General features: G+C 51.4%; 1 protein-coding gene across 2 annotated transcripts in view; it reads right to left on the reverse strand.

Moving 5' to 3' along the window:
* NAPA (NSF attachment protein alpha) overlaps nt 1-24,521 on the reverse strand; it is a 33,327-nt gene extending 8,806 nt beyond the window's left edge. The window contains exons 1-3 of one of the 2 annotated variants that reach the window (XM_004381615.3): nt 24,275-24,521; nt 8,640-8,719; nt 4,147-4,263 (exon numbers count right to left, since the gene is read on the reverse strand). In XM_004381615.3, coding sequence (XP_004381672.1) covers nt 4,147-4,263; nt 8,640-8,719; nt 24,275-24,372 — 295 coding nt within the window. In that variant the 5' untranslated portion in view covers nt 24,373-24,521. Of the gene's footprint in view, nt 1-4,146; nt 4,264-8,639; nt 8,720-24,274 lie in introns of those variants that run through there. The other variant, XM_023736260.1, reaches the window with a different exon arrangement.
* Between the last annotated feature and the right edge of the window lie 1,645 nt (nt 24,522-26,166).

Raw genomic sequence — 26,166 nt, forward strand, 5'->3', positions numbered from 1 at the left:
ACACACACACACACACACACACACACACACACACACACACCTTTCAATAGAGCAAATCCCTAAAGAGTCGATGAGGGAGCAGCTGTATGGTGACGCAGTGTGGAGGGTGAGGAAGGCACAGGGCTGCCCTGCCTCCCAGCCCCTGCTCCATCCTCCGGGGCAGGGCGCACACACAGCACCCTGTGCCACTCACTGGCTCCCTCACCTGCTCAGTAGGCTCTGATGCCCCACCTAGTGCCTGGCAGGCAGAGGTGGCACACACAGCTCCCTGGTGAGATGAACAGCTGGGGTGGACTGGGAGAGGCTGAGAGTCTCCCTGCAAGACAAGCTCCCTGCGGTGGCCACCCTGGGCCTGGTGGTACTGGCTCCCATGGGCTATCAGCCTTCTGAGTGGGAGCAACACGGAGTCACAGGGTGAAAACCCCGTCATGCTTGCTCCTTGCCCCAGGACCCTGGCCAGAACAGCTGACCCTGGAAGCAGCAGGCCACCAGTGATGCCCCTGAGAGACACGCTCCCAGACATGCTGCTGACACAAAGGCTACAACCGGCTTCTCTGGGGTTCCCAGGACCATCCAGGGGGTGGCCCGCTGGCGCAGCTCTCAGGTGTGCAGAATGCTCCCCCGGCTCAACCTCTTAGGTGGCACGTGCCAGCCTCACCCCTCCTCCAACCACCCAGCAAGGAACTGGAGTTTACAAGAGGCTTCCAGAATCATCCAGCCCAAGCTCTTGATTTCCGGATAAGGGAACTGAGGTGCTGGGTAAGGAGACAGGGAGTCAGCAGCAGCAATCCAGGGCCCACCCGGCCCTCACCCTGCTGTGGTTCCTGCCCCTCTGGAGCCTTCCCTGGCCATCCCCAGGACTTAGCCCATTACCTCCTCTGTAAAATGGGGGCAAAGTACAGACTCTTACAAGGAAGCTGAATGGACTAAGAGCGTATGCTAAGCACCTGGCACCCAGCAAGCACCTGGGAAACGGCGGCAGGGGGACAGAAGGGAGGTGCAAGTGGGGCACACACCTCCCTGCTCAGGGCTGTGGCTCCCAGGCAGATGGGTCCCTGCACATCTCAGCTGCCTTCCTGGGCTGCATCCACACAGAGCAGGCGGCAGTGGATGGGAAGCTGACGACCCACTGACAGCTATGGATGCCACCTCCTCCCCAGTCACCAGACTTCCGCCACAGTCCAGGCCAACTCAGCAGCGGGGAGGGCAATGTGTCAGGCCTCAGGCAGCCTTTAGAGGCCTGGAGAGACTCCTGCAGGAAGTACAGGCACAGGACAGAAGCCTTCAGCCGCACAGGTGAGGCAACCGGCAATAAGGACGGGCCCCAGAGAGTCAGCCACCTGCTTGGAGCCACCAGGCAGGTTCCAAATGGGCCCTCCAGGCCCCCTGTTTCTACTCGGAGGGGGCAGGGTGGTGGGAGCCCAGGCCAGGCGGGAGAACACCTTCCCCAAATCTGGTGGGGCCCAGGGCTGCCTCTCGACCATTCATCACACCCCAGAAACCACACGGGGCACAGGTGCGCAAGGCCTTGCTTTCCCTTCCCTGCTTCAGCAGGCGAGGAGATGGAAGTGCAGAGAGATTCAGGGACCTGCCCTGGGAGTCAAGGGGAGGCAGCTCCTCTCAAATCAGAGGCCGGGGCCCCGGGCCCAGCGGCACCTGCACACAGCTGCCACGGAACTTCTTTGTGACGCCTGACCGATCCGAGACACAAAGCAGTTGTCACCCCTTGATGCAAATGTGCCCTCTCCCGCACCCCCAGGCTGGCCACGGTCCCAGATGGCTGGGGCTGGCACACCGCTCTCACATCCCTCCCTGCTCAGCACCGAGTACCCAGGGATCCATCCAAGGCACCTCCTTGCCAGCTGTGCCCAAATTAGGCTCTCCTTGGGCACGATGGCCCCTCCTGCTGCCTGCAAGCCCACCCCAGCCAAATGCACCCCACCCCCGCTCAGAAAAGGCAGCCACACCAGCCTGCATCTGTGCTCACAATGAGGCAGCTTTGTCACACTGTCACTTCACGTGCTGTCCCCCAGTCTGGGACTCCTCAGCCTCATCCCTGCTTCCTAAGGCTGTATCTTTAGCAGCGACCACATCCCTGTAGGGGTCCCTGTAGAGCCAGACAGCCCCCATCAATGGCCAGGAAGGGGACCCTACACCATCATGATGTGGATGCCGACTAGGGCCCGTCTGAGGGAAGCGGTAGGGTTTGTTTAAAGAGCAAATGGCACTATACGCACATCACAGGGCAGGCGCTGCTGGCTCACCAGACCAGAAACCAGTCCTTCCGGTTGTTCTGGAGCAGCAGCTGAACCCCAAAGATGCTGAAGCAGCATCTCCAGGTTGACCAGTTCCCCGGGGACCAGATGGGGAGGCTGGGGAAGGAGGGGCTCTGTGGGGGATGCAGAGCCTCCCCTGGGTGATTCAAGTGGAAAACAAGCCCGGGGCACCCTGGGTTGTCACCACGTCACCCACACAGCCTGCTGTGGCCCGGTGCTCCTCGCCAGGTATGCTCAGCTTCATACATACACAGAGCAGCGCCGGCCCACTCACAGTCACGACACGGCCCCTCGGGGAGCCCCACCCCATGACCCATCCGGCGACCATCTGTCAGATACCCGGGAGAAGAGTGGCTGGTCAGTCTAGGACCACAGAGACACTACATCATCCACACAGAGACTAAACTCTTGCCTGGGCACGAAGCATCCCTGGTAATGGGGTACGCCAGGAACTCTGGCACACTGGTGTGAGGGCCGGCGCTCAGTCCCTCAGAGACTATTGGTTTCCCATCGCTAATGGTCTCTTGATCTTTAGCCCGAGATCATGCATCTCCTGGAGTCCCTGGGTGGCGCAAATGGTTCAGCACTGGCAGTTCAAACCCACCCAGAGGCAACTCAGAAGACAGGCCTGGTGATCTGCTTCTGAAAGGTCACAGCCCTGAAAACTCTATGGAGCAGATCCACTCTGCACACATGGGGTCGCCATGAGTCTGAATCGATTCAGTGGCAACTGATAATGCATCTCTCTCTCTCTTTTTTTTTTTTAACATTTGTACATCTTCCTTTCTCTTTTAAGAGGATGGTGACAGTTGTTAGCGGCTGTTGAGTCCACCCTCGACACGATGCAACTCCACGTACAACAGAACAAAATGCTACCCAAACTGGCGCCATCCCCAAGAGGGTTTGCAAATCCGACTGCTGTGATCCACAGGGTTCTCACTGGCTGATTTTTGGAAGGAGATCACCAGGCCTTTCTTCCTAGTCTGTCTTAGTCTAGAAGCTCTGCTGAAACCTATTCAGCATCACAGCAACACGCAAGCCTCCACTGACAGACAGTTGGTGGCTGCGCATGAGGTACACTGACCAGGCACTGCACCTGGGTCTCCCACACAGAAGGTGAGACTTCTACTACTGAACCACCATTGTCCTCTATGGTGACTGAAGATGTTCATTTTTTAAAAAAAAGTCTTTTCTTCCTAAAATTAAAAGTTAGCAACCTACGTCTGGCACCGAGATTAAAAATAAGTAAATTAAAACTCCTGCCCCATGCAATCCAAATGTCTGCCATCCACGGGGCTGAGCTTTCGCTTCAGGATGAGCCCAGTGGGACAAAGACTGCTCTCTCGCTGTGCATCAGCCCCAAACCAGGCTTCTGGCCCCAATGCTCTCGTTTCAAGTAACTTGTTCTCCGGCAACTATGGCTGAGTCTCTGTTCCTCTAACGTTTCTCTCCAGGGTGCAGAGATGCCAGGTGGGGAGAATTTCCACTCCTTTTCTGGCAGCAACTCCTATCTGACTGGCCTGAGACATCCCCCCAACTCCTTCTGTGTGTTAATTCTGACGGCAGAACAGATTTCTGCTCTCTCTCTGGCATGCGGTGGGGCTGGAATGGAACTCCCACTCCCACACGCTCCCTGGGCTGCGACAAGGAGGGAGCCATCAACTGCACACAGCGCCGGAGGAGGCAGGGGCAAATGCCAGGCAGGAGGGAGCCAAGTGTAAAGCTAGCGCTTGACTGGCCCCCTGAGTGCCTCCCGGCCAGCCTATCATGTCAGCCACTAGAAAACAGGGCCACATGGAAACCCGAGGACATCTCTCCATCCCTGGTGCTCTGAGCATCGAGCCTGCGATCGTGTGCCCCAGAGCCTCACCTTGGGGATCAGCCTTCTTGAAGGCGTTACCAGCATCCACGAAGCAGGTGGCAGCATCATGCTTGCTCTGGAGCTGCAGATGCAGCTGGGCCGCCTGGCAGAAAGCGTTTCCGGCAGCTGGAAAAGAAGAGAAGGCTGAGCCTGGCCGTGGTGGGGCGAGAGAGGAAGAGACTAGCTAGGGCGAGGCCTAGCCCTCGTCCTCCAGACCCCTCGGCTGAGGCTCCGGGGAATACACCTGGCAGTCTCCGACCAAGGCAGGGACCTGGCCTCATGAGGAAGCCCCGAGCCCCCAGGTGTACAGGAAGAGCACTAGGTGTGCCCGGCTAAGACCTCGCATCCCCAGCCCCAGCCTCTGCCAACATCTCAGGCCATCACCCCCACAGCTCCAAGGAGAAGGCAGACAAAGATGGAGCTACACAGAGTACACGAGGCCTCTCTACTCCCTGACTGCAGCAGTCCTCCCAAGGGGAGCCTCAAACCCCATAGCTCAGAACTGCCACCAGACGGCACTGTAGGCTGAGCAGTTGGGGTAGGGTGCAGAGGGGGTGAAGGAGGAAAGGGGCAATTCAGATTAAACTATACAACCCCTCTCCCCCATGTCCCCCACCTTTCCAAGTCCTATTTCTTTCCCCCACAACTCCCAGAGGCTCTTCCTGTCTAATTGCCCCGAACCATCCATCTCAGTTGCTGTAGGCTCCACCCTCAGGTCCACAGAAGAAACAGGACATGGACACCAAGAACAAGAGTATATCAAGGTACAATAATTCATCTCTATTTGCCTGGAGCAAGAGGCAGAAGGGTAGTCAGGGATAGGAGGAGGATATGGAATGTGTGGCTAATTGTCTCCATGAACAACTGCCTCCTTTGCCACGAGACCAGAACTGGATGGTGCCCGGCTACCAATACTGAACATTTTGATCAAGGATTCCATAGAAGAATCCTGATCAAAAGGGAGAAAATACAGAACAGAATTTCATACTCTCATGGACTCCAGACTTTCTGGAGCCATGCAGGGTGGATGAACCCCTGAAACCATTGCCCTAAGATAATCTTTAAATCTTAAACCAAAAATATTTCCCAAAGTCTTCTTAAAACCAAACAATAGTTTAGCTTAACTAGTAAAGAATGCCTTCAACATTATACTCTTAAGATCTATCTGTATGGGATCAAAGTGACAATGGCAACTCAGAAGATTAGATAGGAAACTTAGGGAGCAGTGAGTTTATGTTAATTAGGGAGGAACAACTCAGAAAAGGAGGGTGAGAACGGATGTACAACTCGGAGAATGTAATCAATGTTACTAAGTTGTACATGTAGAGATTGTCAAAAAAAAAAAAAAGAGAATGTTGACAATTTGTGATAAATATAACTAATGTCAGCCAACAATTTGTGTGGAAATTGTCAAATCGGAACCTAACTTGTGTAAACTTTCACGAAAAACTCAATAAAATATTATTAAAAAAAAAAGAACAAAAATACAGGGGACAAGTGTCCATGGGCAAAGGGTAGTGGAGAGCACCCCCGAGCCATCTGTCCTGCCCTCATCTGCACACGGTCACCTTCCCCGGGTCCCAACCATTCTGTACACACGTCTCCTAAACTGACTTGAGGGGGACCACAGGACATCCCTACTTCCCGTGGAAGCATCTGATGCTCAGCTCCAACAGCCACGCCAGCTCTGTTCTGCGGCTACTTCTCTTCACTCTCCGCCAGATGAACTCAAATCACAGGATCCCTGTGCAGGGAGAGGACTGAGGGGACCCACCCTTGTCCTCTAGCTTGGGCGGCAGAATCAACAACGCCATCCAGGTTTTCACTACAGGGGAAGTCTTTATTGTTTTTAAAAGTGCCAAACTTCCAGAAAAGGGGATATCATAGAGGGGAAATGGCCTAGGACTTCTGTTTGAATAGTTGGGTGAGGTCACAAGTTTCAGGTGAAAAGTAACATCATTGTGATTAAACATAAGCATTCCTTCCCTGTTGTTGTGTGCCATCAGGTCAATTTTTGACTCATAGCGACGTCATGTGACAGAGTAGAACTGCCCAATAGAGTTTTCTAGGCTGTAATCCTTACAGCAGCAGATCGCCAGCTCTTTCTCCTGTGGAGTGGCTGGGTGGGTTTGAACTGCCAATCTTCTGGTTAGCAGTTGAGCACTTAACTGCCCCACCACCAGGGCTCCTATTCCTTCTCTAAAGACACTCTATTAGTTTGGGAGCCTAAAAATACGTACAGCATTTGGCTTCATGCACAATGTATTTTGTGAAAGTTCAGGAAAAACTCTTCTAATTTTTAGGAAACCAAAAACACTGGTTGATGGTGATGATAACGAGCTTTTCCAGAGCCTTCCCCTCTGCCTTTGTGGTCCCCTATCCCCATGTGCCATCTTCCTCGTGATCAGAAAGTTCCGCTTTGGGTCTCAAAGCAGGGTCTCCTGCTTTATTTCCTTGAGTAAATCTCCCTTACACTTGAAGCCCTATCATGAAGCCAGCCCCAAACAGGCTTCAAAAAAAAACCAAACCCTTACATTGTCTTTGAGTCAATTCCGACTCACAGACACTCTATACAACAGAGAAGAACTGCCCCCACAGAGTTTCCAAGACCATAAATTTTTACAGGAGCAGAATGCTACATCTTTCTCCCATGGAGCAGCTGGTTGGGTTCGAATCGCCGATCTTTCAGGTAGCAGCTAAGCACGTAACCACTGCACCACCAGGGCTCTTTCAAACAGGCTTAACGTTCAAGTTTTTCCAACCTCTCTCCACCCACCTCTCCTTGGTGGATCCCAATCAAGCACCAGCCTTGCAGAGTCTAACCACAAACCTCAAAGCCACATGTAAGAGCCACGACTCTGCCCAACACTCTACCCACAGGCAGACACCCGGCGTGTCCCATCAGCCACACTCCCTGGGACACTCTCCTTCAGCTGGGCATGGCACTGACACTGTCACTGTGTGTCTGTCCCCGCCGGAGTGAGAGCCCACAGGAGGCAGGGCCTGGGCACCTCGCAGTAGGTGTCCCTCATGTTTATGAATCTGCTCACCAGAGTCCTCTGGGAGCTCTTCTGCCCAGTACCGCTGACAGGGAAGTCCCTACGTTGTGTAAATGGTTCAGCACTCAACTACTAGCCAGAAGACTGGTGGTTTGAACCCACTCAGAGGCACCTCGAAAGACAGGCCTGGCAATCTGTTCCGAAAAGTCACAGCCTTGAAAACTCTATGGAACAGTTCTACTCTGCACGCATGGGGCGCCGTCAGTCCGAATGGACTCGACGACAACCGGTAACAACAACAACCGCTAACAGGCGTAATGGAGGCTCAAAGCGACTACCACTCCCTGGGCGCCTACTGCCAGGAATCCACATCATGGCCTATGGTGCTGGACTCTTATTTTCCCCATTGTTTTGAAGAGGAAGCAGATTAGGAGAGGGCAAGTGGCTTCCCCAGGGTCACAAAGCCAGTCTGAGCCGTGACACAAAGCCGAGCTGCTCAGGCTCCACAGCACATGAAGCAACACACGGGCAAGTTCAGTGTTTGGCACTGTGTTAGAGCCCTGGCTTCTAAATCCTGGTTCTGTCACTCACTAGGCGTGACACCCTAGGTGAGGGGCTCAGCCGAGCCTCAGTTTCCAAATCTGTAAAAGGGGGGTAGTAATGGCACCTCCCCTCATAGTGTTGTTGTCGTGATTCAATTAATCAACAAAGGCTTGGAATTTGGCAGATTGCTCAATAAATGGTAGCTGTGATTGTTACCATCATCATCTTAACTTCTCCTCCACAACACTTCCTTTTACCTACCCCTCCCTCCAAGCTTGTTGTGTGCCACTGAGTCGATTGTGATTCTCAGCAACCCCAAGGAGCCCTGGTGATGCAACGGTTAAGCGCTCAGCTGCTAACCGAAAGGTTGGCAGTTTGAACCCACCCAGCTGCTCTGCGGGAGAGAGACCTGGTAATCTGCTCCCATAAAGATTACAGCCTGAAAAACCCTACTGGGCAGTTCTACTGTCACATGGGGTCACTACTGAGTCAGAATCGACTTGATAGCACCTAACAACAATAACCCTCCAAGCATTTCTTAGCTGGGCTTCCTCTAATTGAAACCACTCCATGCCACCCCCTTCCCAGTCCAGAATTCAGACTCTGAAAGAAGTGCCAGGTGACAGTTTCAGGGACACCTTAAATTCTGCATGTAGGGACAGAGCCATCAAAGAGCTCCAACTAGCACATCAATCCATTAGGGTCTGTCTGGGGTCAATAATCCATTTACCACCATCCTTTATGCCCTGTCTCCAAGCCCCCATGACCCAAGTTGTAAAACCACCCAATGGACACCAAATGACTGCCAGGCAGCCGACTAATGAGGCTGGAGACAGTATGAAGGGAGAGGGGATGGCCAGGCTGACCTCCAGGTCAGGCCTTTGGGACTGGGAGCTGAGGGCAAAGAGGAGAAGGAACGAGGAGGTGCTCTAGCTGAGAAGCAAGTGGCCCATCACATACCACTCCAGTTTTTGGCCATTTTGAACATGTTTGCCGCTCTGGCGTAGATTTCGCATGCTTCCTCTATTTTGGATGAGCCTCTGGGGGAAGAAAAGAAAGAAAAAAAAAAGATAAGGAGACCATCTAGTCTGGTATCAAAGAGAAAGAGAAAGCAAGCATCCTACTCCATGGATGGCAGAGAGGTGCCCCTACCCCAACACCCACAACTTCCCTCCAGAATCCAGTTGTGGCCTGGCCTCTGCTCTGGCTCAGATGAAAACAAGTCTGTGCACCCCTTGCCCCCTGAAAAAACCTGTTGCCGTCGAGCTGACACCGACTCATAGTGACCCTGTAAGACAGAGTAGAGCTGCCCCACAGGGTTTTCTCAGCTGTAATCTTTACAGGAGGAGATCATCAGGTCATTCTCCCGAGAAGCCACTGGGTGGGTTCAAATCACCAGCCTTTTGGTTAGTAGCCAAGCGTTTATCTGTTGTGCCACTGGGGCTCCTTATATTTGGCCCTATGGTCCAGAGATGAATTACATTCTAGCAATTTATCTTAAGAAACTAATCAGGGAAGTTATGAGACTGTTCATCACTACTGCACTACACAAGGGGCACAGTGGGTAAATTCCACCTTGGTTGATAACTGCGTGGTAAGGATCAGTGTGAATCCAACCCCCAAAATGTGGAAATGGAGCCAGTCCTCACCTTCCCACTTCTCCATTCGCATCGCCAGCTGCTCACACGACACTCTCTCTCTGATCTTAGCCACCCAGAGCTGGCTCAGAGCTCACACGTTAGAAGGACACCTTCTTCAGACTGCCAAATAGGCAGACACTAGCCCATGCCAGCTCTCACTGCCCCTGTGGGTTTGTTAATTTGCTGGAGTGACTCACATAATTCACGGGGGGTACACCATCTTTATAGCTAAAGCTTTATTACAATCAAAAAGGACACAAATGAAGAGATGCACAGGGTGAGGTCTGGGAGAGGTTACAGCACAGAGCTTCATGTCCCAAGGATGGATTCACTACCCTCTCCTACGCATTGACATCAACCAGGAAGCTCTTCTGAGCCTTAGAGCTCAGGGCTGTTATCTGCCTTCCCACGTGGCCATGGGTTTTGTGACCTCCAAGACAGCACCTGACTTGGGGGACCCTTCATTAGTATATCACTCCTAAGTCCTGGCTATATCCTGCTGTCCTTCCACCACCAATAATACTATCAGGCGTGGTCCATGAGGTCTGTGGTCTCCATAATTGCTGACATTCTCATTGCCCACATAACCAGGAGAATAAAATCCACACATCCAGAGTCCCATCAAATGGGTTTCAGGGTCTCTCTTCACCGACGAAGGAGCCCTGGTGGCACAACGGGTAAACAATTGGCTGCTAACGAAAGGTCGGCGGTTCAAACGCACCCACTGGTGCCCTAAGAGAAAGACCCGGTGATATGCTCCCGTAAAGATTACAGCCAAGAAAACCTTATGGAACAGTTCCACACTGTCATACGGGGTTGCTATGAGTTGGAATTGACCTGATGGCACCCAACAACAACTTCAATGACATCACCTGGTATTGATGTTATTTATAAAGAGAAAAGGAGTATTCTACCAATTAAATAACACATAAATCTTCAACATCCCACCCCTGCCCCTGTGTTAACTGCCCCAGTAGCACTCCTGGAAAGCTGTCAGCATGAACCAGGGCTGGTGGTGGCCACTAAGTTTATTTTCAGAGCTGTGCCCAGAATACTCCTTTATGCAGGACGACTGGTGCAGTGTGGCCAACCTACTGGTCTTCTGAGTCACACGAGTGCGTGTTACAATAGTCAAACCAGAGTCCCACGGCCACACTCCCTGGAGATCCTGCACGGTGGGTATGAGTGGGACCCAGGAGTCTGATTTTTAACAATGGTCCCGGGTGATTCCGACGACTGAGCAAACTGGAGGGAAAAACTGACCTAACCAATCCCCTGGCAAGGAAGAGTTTGCCCTGGTCAGGCTGTGTCAGCTGTCGGCAAATACTCTGCAGAGAGGTGGGCTGGCTGACTGGGGAATGAATCAGGCCTCCTGAATCTAAAGTGGAGGTTCAGTAGCAGAATTCTCGCCTTCCACCCAGGAGACCTGGATTCGATTCCCAGCCAATGCACCTCAAGCACAGCCACCACCTGTCAGTGGAGGCCTGCACGTTGCTACGATGCTGAAAAGGTTTCAGCGGCACTTCCAGACTAAGACAGACTAGGAAGAAAAGCCTGATGACCTACTTCTGAAAATCAGCCAATGAAAACCCTATGGATCACAATGGTCTCATCTGTTGTGTATGGGGTTGCCATGAGTTGGGGGTCAACTGGATGGCAGCTAATAACAAGAAGAAGGTTCTTATTTAGATGAAAAGCCTGCCCCCTCTGCCTTCTGGGGCTCTGTTGACGCTGTCTCCCTGTCCCTCACGCTGACCCAGCAAGTGGCCCTGAGTAATTCATTCCTCCCACACTCACACTGACTCAGCTGGTCTGACTCTGCACATTCACCCTGCCCCATTGTGTTGCCCTCCAACCTCACCCACATGACATACCACACACACCAGGGACCTGGGACCCTTGTATGGAGTGACTTCTTTACAACACACTCCTCGCCTTGGAGAGGTAAGGACCCTTCACACCCTCCCAGCAGAAGAGAATTCGGAAGGATGCCTCTTGCTTGGGCCTGGCTGCAAAAAGCCTCCAGAGGATCCTCACTGTGACACTCTCTGAAAGAGGTGCAATCACAGACCTCAGTCACAGATCTGCCGGCCCCACAGATTCCCCCACTGGCTCATCCTTCCTCTCCTTGTGGGTACAATGAGGTCCTGTCCACCGTCAGGCGCTCTGGCAAAGCTCAATCTCCTGGAGGAGCAGAAATGGCACATCCCACTGAGAGGCCCAAAGCTGGGCAATCAGCCATTAAGAGTCAGCCCCAGTCGAGGCTTGTTTTGGCTCAGTGGATGACGTGGACACAGGACACGAAGCAGGTCAGCTGCCCAGGCTGAAATTCTATGATCCCAGCCTAAGCTGAGCCAGCTCTGTGGCAGTAAACAGTCTCACTGTAGGGTGGGAAGTCCGAGGGATTAGCGCCTGCTCGGACCTCCAGGCAGGCCTCCTTCCCGGTCCAGTCACTTCCAAGGCCAGGGGATGGCAGGTGGAACTCGACAGGGAGAGGGCATGCCCAAGAAAGAGTACCCCCCTCTTCTTTTGGAAAAGAGAATGAGGTCCGGGGGGGTGGGCGGAGTGACCTCCCCAGGGTCTGGGGCAGATCCCAGAGGAGAGCCACTGATCTGCAGAACAAATACCTAAACAGCTATCTTGTGCTGGCAGTGGGGATAAACAGCAGCAAACAAAGGAGAAGGCCCTGGCCCTCAAAGGTGGAGGGTGCTGGCAACAAACAGGAAATTAGCAAGACAATTTCAGAGTGATGAAGTGCTAGAGGGACTTGGGGGTGGGGGGAGTCTTGCTCTGAATGCACAGGACCAGCAGGGACCACTGCTCTCCAGGATGTGAGGCTGTGCTTAGTACTCAATGATGATGAGGAAGCCAACCATGAAAAGAGGAAAGGGCATTCCAGACAGAGGGCACAGTGGGTGCAAAGGCCCTGCGGCAGAAACAGGCTCCAGTATGGCTTCAGCGCAGGAAATGAGGCTGTAGAGGAGGCAGGGATGCCCCATGCTGGAGGCCAGGATAAGGGTTTGGGCTCTATTCTACCATAACAGGAGGGTTCCGAACAGGGGAGTGACCAGCACGAGACAGTCCCAGCTCTCTGCTCTACCAGGCTGCGCCACATGGTAGGTGGACATGTCACCCCTGGGTTTCCAGGCCAAGTGAGACCTTACTCAGGAAGGGCACTCTCCCAGGTGAAAACAGCTAACTCCAAGGGGAAGAAACCTTCTGCAAGGGGAAGAGGCCTTCCCCCTCTGCCCCCTGCCCTCGATCCAGGAAAGCTAGCAGGGCCTGCCTCTTCTGAAGGGCTCCGGTGGCAGCAACAGCTGAAGGTCCCTCCCCCACTGACTCCCCCCAAGCTGCCTTGGCTTCACTCTTCCATCCCACGGCTCTGAGCTGGATGGAGCCGGGAATAGAGAGAACTGGTTTGGGCCGGCCTGTGCAGGGCTGTCTATAATTACCAGCTCTGCTCTGCCTCCTCCTCCCAGGCAGAGGAAGCGATCTCAGGTCTCCCAGGCACAGCCGCCAACCTTCAGCGACTGCCATATGGAGGGCGAGTGAGTGCTGCCAGGACCACAGACGGCGCAGGAATTGCCAAGCCAGGGGGTCTGTGGGACAGTCTCAACCCCCTCACCTCCTCCATCCCCTGGGCACGTCCTGACTTCCAGAAACATGCTCCTCCCTCACAGTTCCCCAAAGAACCTCAAAAAGGCAGGGCAGATGGAGAAACTCCCCCATTTTAGGTTCTCATTCCTCTTACTCCCTATGGTAGCCACAGCCATCGGCCCACGGTCCTCAGCAGTCGGCACCTCCAGATGGAAAGAACAGCTCCCACTACCCGTCAGAGCCCAGCTCTCAAGATGCTACTGAAGCTTCACCAGTTGCTACAAAGGCTCACGCTCAGGGTTTATGACCTCCTAGGCACGCTATGGAAATCCTGGTAGCATAGCGGTTAAGAGCTATGGTTGCTAACCCAAAGGTCGGCAGTTCGGGTCCACCAGGTGCTCCTTAGAAACCAATGGGGCAGTTCCACTCTGTCCGATAGGGTCACTATGAGTTGGTATCGACTCGATGACATGGGTTTGTTTGTTTGTTTTTTAAGGCATGCTACAAGGAGCCCTGGTGGTGCAATGGTCAAGCACTTGGCGGCTGCTAACCAGAAGGTGGGCGGTTCAAACCCATCGGTGGCTCCACAAGAGAAATACCTAGTGATCTGCTTCTGTAAAGATTACAGGCTGAAAGGCGGAAACTGCAGAACAGAATTTCAAGTTCTCGCAGACTCCAGACTCCCTGGAGCCATGAAGGTTGGATGAACCCCTAAAACTATTGCCGAGATAATTTTTAACCTTTAAACCAAAAATATCCTCTGAAGTCTTCTAAAAACCAAATTATAGTTTAGCTTAACTAGTAAAAAAATGTTTGCCTGGAGCATTACACTTTTTTTTTAGAACTATCAACATGGGATCAAATGGACAACAGCAACTTGCCATGAGACCAGAACTGGATGGTGCCCAGCTACCATTACTGAACATTTTGATAACAGATTCTATAGAAGAATCCTGATCAAAAGGAATAAAATACGGAACAGAATTTCAAATTCTCATGGAATCCAGATTTTCTGAAGCCATGGAGGCTGGATGAACCTCTGAAACCACTGCCCTAAGATAATCTTTAGATCTTAAACCAAAAATATCGTCCGAAGCTTCTTAAAACCAAATAATAGTTTAGCTTAACTAGTAAAGAATGTCTGCCATGAGCATTATACTCTTTTAAGAACTATCCATATGGGATCAAATAGACAACAGCGACTCAAAAAATTAGATAGGAACCTTAGGGGGCAGTGAGTTTACGTGAATGGGGGAGGAAAACTCAGAAAAGAAGGGTGAGAATGGCTGCACAACTCTAAGCATGCAACAGTGTCACTAAAGGTACATGTAGAAACTGTTGTATTGGTATATGTTTTGCTATGTATATTCTCAACAAGAACAAAATAAATAAAACTATATGTATATTTTAAAAAAAGATTACAGCCTAGGAAACCCCATAGGGCAGTTCTACTCTGTCCTATAGAGTTGCTATGAGTCAGAATCGACTTGATGGCACACAACAACGACAGGCACCCTACCTGCAGGGGCAGAACAGCTGCTCACAGTCACCTTTGAGATGAGCATTACCCCTGCTCTACAGATGTGGAGTCCCTGGGTGGTGAAAATGGTTAACATGCTCATTTGCTAACTGAAATGTTAGAAGTTTGAGTCTACCCAGAGGCAACTTGGAAGAAAGGCCTGGTGATCTACTTTCAAAAACTCCCTGAAAACTTTATGGAGCACAGGTCTACTCTGATACACATGGGATCACCGCGAGTCTGAGTAGACTCCACAGCAACTGGTTGGACATATAGAAGAGAAAGCTGCTGCTCAGAGAGGTTAAGGGATTTGCCCACGCTTACACCACAACATGCGTACACCACCAGGACGCGGCAGGGTTGGGAAATGCAACTCCAGCCCGGAGAATCCAGTCCTGCCCTTGCCTCTCACCCGCCGTGTGATCTGTCCAGGAGTTTTCTGGAAAATGAGGGCAGACACGGCCTGTCTGCTCTAGCCTTTCTAGATTAAACAAGTTGGCGTGTCTCGGGTTTCCCTCAGCTGGCAAGCGGAGGGCCCTCTGCCTGCGTGCGCAGAGCTTCCCCCCGCCCTCGGTGCCAGGGCAGGCCTCAGTAAAGCCAGTGGCCACTGAACTACCCCCACCCTCTCCGGTGCTGCAGGCAGAGAGAACACTGAAACACAAAGGCTGCCGGTTATCTGAGATCCACCCAACACAGGGAACAGGCAGCCCCAACCTTGCTGCTCCATCCAATTGTATCCTGAGCTGTGGCGCTGTGGGGGCCCACAACACCCCCCACCTGCATCCCCTGTGAGGGCTGAGCCCTTCACCGCCCCCTCCCGCTGTGGTGCACCCTGCCTAATGGGCTGTGAGCTCTGCAGGGTGGGGCCGGGGAGCCGCACTGTTCTATCTCCCCGCAGTGCCTGCACAGGGCCCAGCAACCATGAAAGAACAAAGCTCTATGTGCACACAGCCTGGCTTTGAGGTCATCCTAGGACGTTCTCGTGACCTGCCTGTGCAGGCGGTGTGGAAGGAGAACAGAAGGACTTTGGAGCCCAGACGCCTGGGCTGAAATCAGCCTCAGGCACTTGCCAGCTGTGTGACCCTGTCATCTCTGAGCCTCAGTCTCTTTATCTGTAAAATGGAGACAGTAGAACCGACCTTGGAGGAGCTTTGGTGAGGGACAGAGATCAGGTAGGAACCCTGGTGGCGCAGTGGTTAAGCGCTCAGCTGGCAGCCGAAAGGTCGGCAGTTTGACCCCCCAGCCGCTCCTCGGGAGAAAGATGTGGCAGTCTGCTTCTGTGAAGATTTACGGCCTTGGAAACCCTATGAGGGAGTTCTACTCTGTCCCACAGGGTCGCTATGAGTCAGAACCGACTTGACGGCAACGGGTTTTTTTTTTTTTTTTTTTTTTTTTGAGAGATCAGGTACACTCAAGTCTGGCACGATGGCAGCACAGAGCGGGCGCTACTGTACAGAGGAGCAATGCACTTAAAGGTGTGCGGCCACCTGGAAATGGGAATCCCAGAGTTCCCCACGGTCGGGGAGCAATCTCAGACGTCAGAGTCTGGCTCATGGCTCCCCAGCCTCAGGCTTCCCGTCACGGGGCTAACACTCAATGCCTGCAGGACTGCTGAAAGGGCAGGTGCTCTGCCACCTAGCAAGGTCTCAGTCAACAGGGGTGGCACTCCCATCGGCCCTGCACAGACAGCAGAGTCTGGAAACGTGTGCCTACTTCAAAGTCTCAGTGTGGGCACCGTCTCCGCCACCCCCAGATCAGCTAGGTGTTGCCCCTCCCTCGGTTCCAATGTCCTGTGCCTCCCTCCACCTTATTCCTTGCCACATTTTGCCGATATTTCCTATTTATGGGCCCATCTCCCTCTGAAACCATAAGCTCAAAGGCAGGCCCTCCTTTGTTACTTACACTGATGCCCCACTGTCCCCCAACAGGATGCTGACTCGTAGCCCAAGAGCTGATGTGTTTCCTTCTCTTAAAAGGATTTTTCAGAATGACCCCTGCCTCTAAATCCTGATCAAATCTGGGAAAATGCAGAACAGAATTTCATATTCTCATGGACTCCAGACTTCTGGAGCCATGGAAGCTGGAGAACCCCCAAAACTATTGCCCTGAGATAAACTTTAAACCTTAAATCAAAAATAACCCCTGAAATTTCCTTTTTTTTTTTAAATTGTGCTTTAGATGAAGGTTTACAGAGCAAATTAGTTTCTCATTAAACAATTAATACACATACTGGTTTGTGACATTGGTTGCCAACCCCACGACATGTCAACATTCTCCCCTTCTCGACCTTGGGTTCCCCATTACCAGCTTTCCTGTCCCCTCCTGCCTTCTTCTCCTTGCCCCGGGGCTGGTGTGCCCATTTAGTCTCATTTTGTTTTATGGGCCTGTCTAATCTTTGGCTGAAGGGTGAACCTCAGGAGTAACTTCAGTACTGAGTTAAAAGGGTTTCTCAGGGTTTCTCCAGTCTCTGTCAGACCAGCAAGTCTGGTCTGTTTTTGTGAGTTAGAATTTTGTTCTATATTTTTCTCCAGCTCTGTCTGGTCCCCTCTGTCGTGACCCCGTCAAAGCAGTCGGTGGTGGTAGTCGAGCACCATCTAGTTGTGCTGGACTCAGCCCGGTGGAGGCTTGTGGTAGTTGTGGTTCATTAGTCCTTTAGACTAATCTTTCCCTTGTGTCTTTGGTTTTCTTCATTCTCCGTTGCTCCAGACGGGATGGGACCAGTGTAGAGCATCTTAGATGGCTCTCACAAGCTTTTAAGACCTTAGATACTACTCACCGAAGTAGGATGTAGAACATTCTCTTTATAAACTGTGTTATGTCAATTGAGTTAGAGGTCCCCCAAGACCATGGTCGCCAACCTTCAGCCCAGTAATTTGGTCCCTCAGGGAGTTCAGATGCATCTGTGAAGCTTCCGTGACCTTGCCTTGTACAAGCTGTGCCGACTTCCCCAGTTTTCAGTACTGTCTTATCCTTCACCAAGGCTACCACTTATCTATTGTCTATTTAGTGTTTTTCCCTCCCCACTCCCTTCCCTCCCTCTTAACCATCAAAGACTGTTTCTTTCCGTGTGTGTAAACCTTTTCATGAGCTTTTATAATAGTGGCCTCATACAGTATTTGTCCTTTTGTAGCTGACTTATTGCACTCAGCATAATGTCCTCCAGATTCACCCATGTTGTGAGATGTTTCACAGACTCATCATTGTTCTTTATCGTTGTGTGGTATTCCACTATGTGTATGTACCATAGTTTGTTTATCCATTCATCTGTTGATGGGCACTTAGGTTATTTCCATCTTTTTGCTATTGTGAATAATGCTGCAATGAACATGGGTATGCATATGTATATTCATGTGATGGCTCTTCTTTCTCTAGAATATATTCCTAGGAGTGGGACACCTGGATTGTATGGTATTTCTATCTCTAGCTTTTTAAGGAAGTGCCATATCGTTTTTCAAAATGGTTGTACCATTTTGCATTCCCACCAGCAGTGCATAAGAGTTCCAATCTCCCCGCAGCCTCTTCAACATTTGTTATTTTGTTTTTTTGATTAGTGCCAGTAATGTCGGGGGTGAAATGGTATCTCATTGTAGTTTTGATTTGCATTTCTCTAATGGCTAGTGATTCTCAGCATCTCCTCATGTGTCTGTTAATAACCTGAACGTCTTCTTTGGTGAAGTGTCTGCTCATATCCTTTGCCCATTTCTTAACTGGATTATTTGTCTTTTTGTTGTAGACGTGTTGGATTTTTCCTGTACATTTTAGAGATTAGACCTTTGTCGGTTTTGTCATAGCCAAATTTTCTTTTTCCCGACCTGTAGGTTCTCTTCTTACTCTTTTGGTGAAGTCTTTTGATGAGCACAAGTGTTTAATTTTTTAAAAGATCCCAGTTATCTAGCTTATCTTCTGGTGTTTGTGTATTGTTAATTATGGTCTGTACCCTGTTTATGCCGTGTATTAAGGCCTCTAGTGTTGACTCTATTTTTAATTTTATGATCTTTATAGTTTTTGGTTTTGTATTTATGTCTTTGATCCAATTTGAATTAGTTTTTGTGTATGTTGTGAGGTATGGGTCCTGTTTAATTTTTTTACAGATGGACATCCAGTTTTGCCACCACCATTCGTTAAAAAGACTGTCCTTTGACATTTAATGGACTTTAGGTCAGCCTTTGTTCCCCTGAAGTTTCTTAAAACCAAATAATAGTTTAGCTTAACTAATAAAGAATGTCTACCTTGAATATTATGCTCTTTTAAGAACTGTCTATATGGGATCAAACTGACAACAGCAACTCAACTTGAAAGATTAAAGAGGAACTTTAGGGGATAGTGAGTTTATGTTAATGGAGGAAGAACAACTCAGAAAAGGAGGGTGAGAATGGTTGCACAACTCGAAGAATTTAATCAGTGTCACTGAATTGTACACGCAAAAACCACAGCACTGGTGTATGTTTTGCTGTGTATATTCCCAACAATGACAAATAAAATAAGTTATATATATACATACATATATAAAAAAAAAAAAGATCCCTGCCTCTCAGTTGCCCCATCCTGAACAGGAGGATCACTGAATCTCTGTATGAGCAAGCAGTGAAGTCCCCTCCATCAAATAAGGCCGGAGCCCTGGGACTGCAGAAAGAGGGCCGCCAAATTCCTCAGAAACCTCATGTCCCCTAAGGGAAACCTGCGCTCCAGACTGGGCAAGAGATTCCAAGCGTCCTCCGTGCAGCCTGGCAGCCAGCAGGGCACCGGGAATCACCACTGCGAACATGCTCTGTGGGCTGAAATTATTCTGGAAGCTCCTGGCTCCCTCACCAGGTCCCATGGAGATCCCAGGTGGGCCCTGCATGTGGAAGCCCCGCGTGACCCGGGCAGCAACACTTCCTTCACACAAATAGGCCCTCCTGGGCTCCTGGAGTGCGGGTGCCCACAAACAGTGCCAACAGGCATGGGTGTGCCAACATTTGACCTTTAGGAACCGCTGTTTGTATACAGGGGGACATCCTGTCATCTCTATTCTCCATCACCCACAGTTCAACTACCAATGACAATACCCAATAGTAATAAAAAAAAATAATAGCCAGCACTTAATAAGCACTTCCCAGGGCCAGCACTGTGCCCTCACCACTTTACACGCATAATCTCACTTATTCCTTAAAACCACCCTATGATGCTTGTATTACTATCATTTTCATTTCACAGATGAACAAACTTCGTGACCGTGTTGGTATCCAAGTGGAAAGGAGCTTTTATTTTGGATTTTTAGGGGTGGGGAGGGGGGATGTTAGGGATGAGGAAAAGCCACAGGGAACAGAGCCAGTGCTCAGAATCTGCAGGACCCCAAGGGGCACAGCAGTGAGGGTCTCTGTGTCCACTGGGAAATACTGGGCGGGGGGACGAAGAAGTGCACCTGACTCTCCCCTCTCCTTCTTCGCTGTCTCCTTGTGCTTTACTTGGGAAATCACTAGGAGTTTGGGCTGCTTCCCCAGCACCTGCCCCAGCTGACCCTGTCTCCACGGGCTGGGGAGTGGAGGAACAGAGCAGGGAGCAGAAGGGAAGGTACAAACGCGGCTTCTGCTCCTGAAGTAACTGCCTGTTGGTGTACCGAAGCCCCCTAGTGCCTGGCAGCCCAGAAACAAAGAAGAGGGAAGAAGGTAGCTAAGCAAACACCAGCCCACCACTGGGAGGGGAGAGGGACTGCCCAGGTCCCAGGGGGCGCAGCCAGCTTGGCCCTTCTGACACTCCAATTTGGGATGATGCCAACCCTGAGGTTCCCAGAAGAGAGGGAGAAGCACCAGAGCCAAGCTGTGCCCTAACACTCCCCTCCAGGACTTGGACTCAGAAGACCTTAAGAAGATGGAGGGCTGTAAAATGTTCAACACAGACAAGAAGGGAAGGAGTTGTCATGAGGGTTCCTGTGCGTGAGGAGCCCGACGTGGGTGCTCCGAGCTGACCCCCAGCTTCTCTCCCAGCCAGGCTCCAATAGATCGGTCGCCTCCCTTCCCGGCCCTGGCCTTGCTCACTCACTCCACTCTCTCGGCACCATCTCAATGTCTCTTGGAGCTGGAAGGGACTGTGATGAAGCCTGTTCTTTCTTTCAAATATCTGGAGAAAACAGCCATGCCTGGGGGAAGGGGGAGACGGTTAGGAGGCAGTGGCTCCCCAACACAGCTAGTCTGCCAACATCCTTCTTAAACGTAGTGCCCAGGAATGGGAGCCTCTAGGAGGAGCTACTGAGAAAGCACAGCCCAGGGCTGGAACGCAGCCTCTCCCACCTGCTGACTGTGTGACTGGGCAAGGAAGTCAACTTCTGAGCCTCCATGTAGCCACCTCCACGGGGATTTTGTGAGGACAAAATGAGAGAAAGGAGTCCTGGTGGTGCTTGGCGGCTAACAGAAAGATTGGTGGTTCGAATTCACCGAGCAGCTCTGTGGGAGAAAGACCTAGCAATCTGCTTCCGTAAAGACTACAGCCAAGAAAACACAAAACTCTGTGAAGCAGTTCTACTCTGCAACACGTGGGGTTGCCATGAGTCGGAATCGACTTGACGGCAATGGGTATTATTATTGTTACTTCTGCAATGGCCCTCTGCCTTCACTCCCCACCACCTAACCTACCCCCCACACAAGCTGCTTCTTCCCTTTCTAGTTTTATGTTCTAATGACATGGACTCAGAGAGTCACTATGAGTCAGAATCAACTCAACACAGTACATAACAGAACTCCCTCGAGTTAAACCTTCCCGCCTCTGGGCCTTTGCTAAAGCTGCTCCCTCTGCCTGGAGTGCTTGTCCCCCACCCATACCCCTGCCAGAGAGCACCACAAGGACTTCTGTTTATCCTCCGAGCTGGAGCTTGGCCAGCCTCTCCTCCAGGAAGCCATCCCCTGCCCCTCAAGATCTTGGTGTCCCTGTCATTCTGGGCAGAACCGCCCCTCCTGCTAGATGGCTGTTCGCACTATTTCTGCTGCCCAGAACACTCTCCCAGGCCCGCTCCCTTAGCAAAATCTTGGGCCCACTCCTCATAAAGAGCCTTCCTCCAGTTCACACACTTCCTCTCATCTCAGAACTTCACCTGCACGACATAATCTATACCTCATTGCATCACACAAGTTTGCTTTGCTCAAGTTTGGCAACATTAATCTTGCCTTAAAGAGCCCTGGTGGTGCAACGGTTAAGCACTCGGCTACTGACCGGAAGTTAGCAGTTTGAACCCACCAGCCGCAGCACGGAAGAAAAGACCTGGCAATCTGCTCCCGTAAAGATTTTAGCCTAGGAAGCCCTATGGGGCAGTTCTACTCTGCCTTATAGGGTTGCTATGAGCCAGAATAGACTCAACAGCAAACAACAACAAATCTTGCCTTCTCATCTAGCGTGCAAGTGCCTCAAGGACTCTGACCTCACTGGCCTAGCAGCTCCCTTCAAGCACAACCCAAGAGCACCCCAATTTCTAGTCAGAAGGGACCAGACACCCAGAAAAACGACTACCTGAAACTGAGCTCTTGGCCCCACCCCCAAAAGACCGCACTTGAACTTCTCCCCTTGTGAAGAGAAAAAACACACATACCCGCTCTCCCCCTGCAGCTTCTAAAACAACATTCCTCGCCTGATCAATATGATCCATCAGTCCCGGATGTTTCTGCACACCACTTTCCTCAAGTCCTTTTGCTACACATTATCGAGCCTCAGATAACAAGGGAGGGCTCCTTCCACCATCTCCTCTCCGGAAAGGAACTTCCCTTCATTTCTTACCAACCTCTACTGGGCTCCTAACGCAGTCTCTTCTAGCCCCCAAGCCCTCCTCCCAAACTCCATTCCCTAGCCTTCTGGGGGCTCTCCCAGTCTCACAGCCATCCCTGGTCTCTGCCTCTCTTGAGTTCTCAGAGTCCATGCCCCGTGCACACCTGCAGTTCTTCCTAACTCTTCTTTGTTGGTAGTTAGCTGCAGTGGAGTCCGTTCCAACTCATGGCGACCCCATGTGTGCAGAGTAGAACTGCTCTAGAGAGTTTTCAAGGCTGTGACCTTTCACAAGCAGACAGCCAGGCCTGTCTTCCAAGGTGCCTCAGGATGGATTCAAACCACCAACCTTTCACCTAGTAGTCAGGTTAAGCACCATGTGAGCCACCCAGGGACTCCTTCCTAACTCTCTGTTGTTTTTATTAGGTGCCACTGAGTCCATTTTGACTCATTGTGACCCCCAAGTGACAGATTAGAACTGCCCCACAGGGTTTTCTTGGCTGTAATCTTTATGGGAACAGACTACCAGGCCTTTCTCCCACAGAGCTACTGGGTGAGTTTGAACAGCGAACCCTGCAGTTAGCAGCCAAGCACTTAGCTGCTGCGCCACCAGGGCTCCTCTCCTAACTCTCTAAAATGACCAATTCCTCTCCCAGTCTTCCTCACAGTCCCGACAGCTTCCCTTTCACCCTTTCCAGTCCCTCCCTCAGCATCATCCTCCTCTACTCCAGCGATCCCTACTTCTTCTGCCCAGAGCCCTCTAACCTCACAGATCCCCATGGCCCAGAGCCATTTGCCCACTCCTTTTCACCTCCTCTTTATCACACTCAGGCTTCTCCCCCCTTGGATCCCTCCTCAACTCCTCCCAGACCTCTCCCCTTGGGCTGGGGTCTTAATTCCTGCCAGCACCCCCTACAGGCTCCAAGCTTGTTTCCTCAAATTAACAACAGCAAACACTTTCCGAGCTTTAACCACATCCAGGCTCGCTTCTGAGCACTTACACACTCACAGCAAACCTCTGAGATAGGTTTTACTAGTGATCCTTTTTCATAGGGAAGTTCAACAACTTATCCAGGATGCCAAAATAAGTGGCAGAATCACACTTCACACCTGGGCTTTATGACACTCCAAAACCACTAAGATGCCTCAAAGAATGTCATCAGGAGTACTTTTAAGAGCTAATAAATTTTACATGAAATATCCGTCATGTCATAGGCATTAGTTCCGTCTGGCAGGCCCCTATCAGGCCTTCTTCTCAGCCTGCCCCAGCTACTGTCCTCAGACCTCCCCGTCTTTACTCAGTGATCACACAGCAGCCTTCACTCACCCCCCTTTGGTTCCTCAGTTCCCTCATGTCTCCATTTGACCCCTCAATCTCAGCCAAGCCAGCATCAGTCATTCCCCATCGCATGTTCCTCTCCAGTCTCTGAGCCCAGGCCTCCTCCATCACCCCCAGGGACTCCTCCAACTGGGTCGCAATCAAGCATAAACTCCTCTTAGACTGGTCATCACCCCAGGCACTTTGCACACCTTGGACTTGAGCTCACCACTCTGCGGATCCCCTGGTCTGGTGTCAGATTCCTCAGTCCTCACCCGTTACCCAGGGTCCACACAAATCCACTTCTGCGGGCCTCAGGAATGCCAACAACTGGGAAGGTGGCCTCAGCCCCAGGCCGCATCAAGGATCCTTCAAGAAGGTTCTTCTACCGCTCCGAAAGACTCCTTAACCTGGTTCCCGCAACCCTCTAGGCCGAGCCCCTTTCAAGGCCTCGGCCCATATTCCGTTGGCCTATGTTCTCCCCTGGCCCCTTGGCCCGTCTTGGGCCTAAGTTCCCTTAGCCGCTTCAAGATGGTGTCGCCTCGGCTTGTGTCTTCCCAGCCCAGGTCCCCTCTGCCGTCTCGCTGTCTCTCCTCACACCGTGCGGCCAGGGTCTGAGCCCCCTGGCCCTCAGCCTGTGTCCCCCTGCTGCCTCAGACCATGTCGCCTCATCCCGGAATCCCTTCCGTCCCCTCGGCCCGAGACCTTCGCGCCTGCCCCGCCGCCTCAGGCCGTGACTCCTTCGGCCCCTCACTCAGCCTAGGTCGCAGCCGGCCCTCGGCCGGGTTCTTACCCAAAGAGGCCGGAGAAAAAGGACTGCGAGTTCTTCACTTTGCGCTCCGCCTCTGCCAGCAGCGCTATCGCCTCCGCTTCCTTCCCGGAGTTGTCCATGGCGGTCGCAAATGGACTCAGCAACTACCCAAACCGAGCCCTAGGAAGACTCAACCCCGGCCCGACCGCGGAAGGCAGATCGGGGAGCTTAGGGACCTGCGTTGACGTCGCACCGGCGCGGACCGCCGGCTGCCCACCACCATGTGACTCACGCCGACCAACCAGAAGCCTCGTGGCAGTGTGCTCCCCCATCGGCCACGCCCTCTTCAGGCACCGCTCACCGACCAGGGAGCTGTAACCTCCAATCCGCGTCCGCCGACTTCGACGCGTACGCACACATGCTCGTACGCCAGCCTCAGTCCCTACGTGACTCCGCGTAAGCCAATCCAAATCTTCACCGTGAAGGATCCGCCCCACGGCGCTACCTTTCAGGTTCTTACTCCACCAATTATCAGCTGTCCTCACTAGCACCCGCCCCTCCGTACAGGACTTCAGCACTAGTCAGGTGACAGCCGACCCTCACGTGACAGTCGACAGTTCCCCGGTGCAGAGCTTCGTGCCGCCGCTTCTATGATTATCTCCCGCTGTTCTCCTGTTGGAAGAGCGTGTGTGGTAAAAAGGAAAACATTCTGTCTTTTCTTGCGCCCTCTGCCGACAACTGCTGAAACTGGTTTGGGGTTGGGGGAGTTAGTGAAGTACTCCAAAGACCAGAAACAAAAATTTGAGAAGAGGTTTTCTAACTCTGCTTGCATAGAAACAGCTAGGAAGGGTGTTAAATATCCATGTTCAACAGTTACGTGAAATATCTACAACAGGCAAATGTATAGACACCAAACTGATTGTGCCAGAGGCGGGGGGTTGGGGGCGGTGCTGAATGGGTACTGTGTTTGGGATGATCAAAAATTTTGGATATAGTGGTGATAGTTGTACATTGTGAATGTAATTAACGTAACTGAATTGTACACTGAAAATGGTTAAAAATAGCAAATTTTGTGTTATGTATTTTACCCCAATAAAATAAAAAGTCTTAGCTTTAAGCACACCTAGAGCCTAGATCTTGGTTTCTAACACTATAATAAAAGAACTAGGGGCAGGGCATTATGCAGAGTGATCCTGGAGCATCTTATAGTGCCAGAAGTAAGGAAATGTTAAAGCAAAAACAAAACGCACGCACACAATGCTGGGGGTAGGTCAGGGGTAGTCTGTAATCTTTACGGAAGCAGACTGCCACATCTTTCTCCCACAGAGTGGCTGGTGGCTTTGAACTGACAACCTTTAGGTTAGCAGCTGAGCACTTAACCACCCTGCCAGCAAGGCTCCTCAAAAAGGACATTCGGTAAAAGCTAAGGACATTTGAATAAAGTATGTTGTTCTTGTTAGGTGCCATCGAGTCAGTTCCGACTCGTAGCGACTCCATGTGCAATAGAAAGAAACACTGCCCGGTCCTGTGCCATCCTCACAAACGTTGCTATGTTTGAGCCCATTGCTGGAGCCACTGTGTCAATCCATCTCATTGAGGGGCTTCCTCTTTTTTGCTGACCCTCTACTTTACCAAACATAATGTCCTTCTCTAGGAACTGGTCCCTCCTGATAACATGTCCAAAGTACCTGAGACAAGGTGTTGCCATCCTCGCTTCTAAGGAACATTCTGGCTGTACAGATGTAGCTGGTTCTTCTGGTAGTCCATGGCATATTCAATATTCTTCACCAACCCCATAATTCAAAGGCATCAATTTTTATTTGGTCTTCCTTATTCATTGTCCAGCTTTCACATGCATATGAGGCGACTGAAAATACCATGGCTTGGGTCAGGTGCACCTTAATCCTCAAAGTGACATCTTTGCATTTTAACAC

This window comes from Trichechus manatus, unplaced genomic scaffold, assembly GCF_000243295.1.
Source record: "Trichechus manatus latirostris isolate Lorelei unplaced genomic scaffold, TriManLat1.0 scaffold00087, whole genome shotgun sequence".
NCBI lineage: Eukaryota > Metazoa > Chordata > Mammalia > Sirenia > Trichechidae > Trichechus > Trichechus manatus.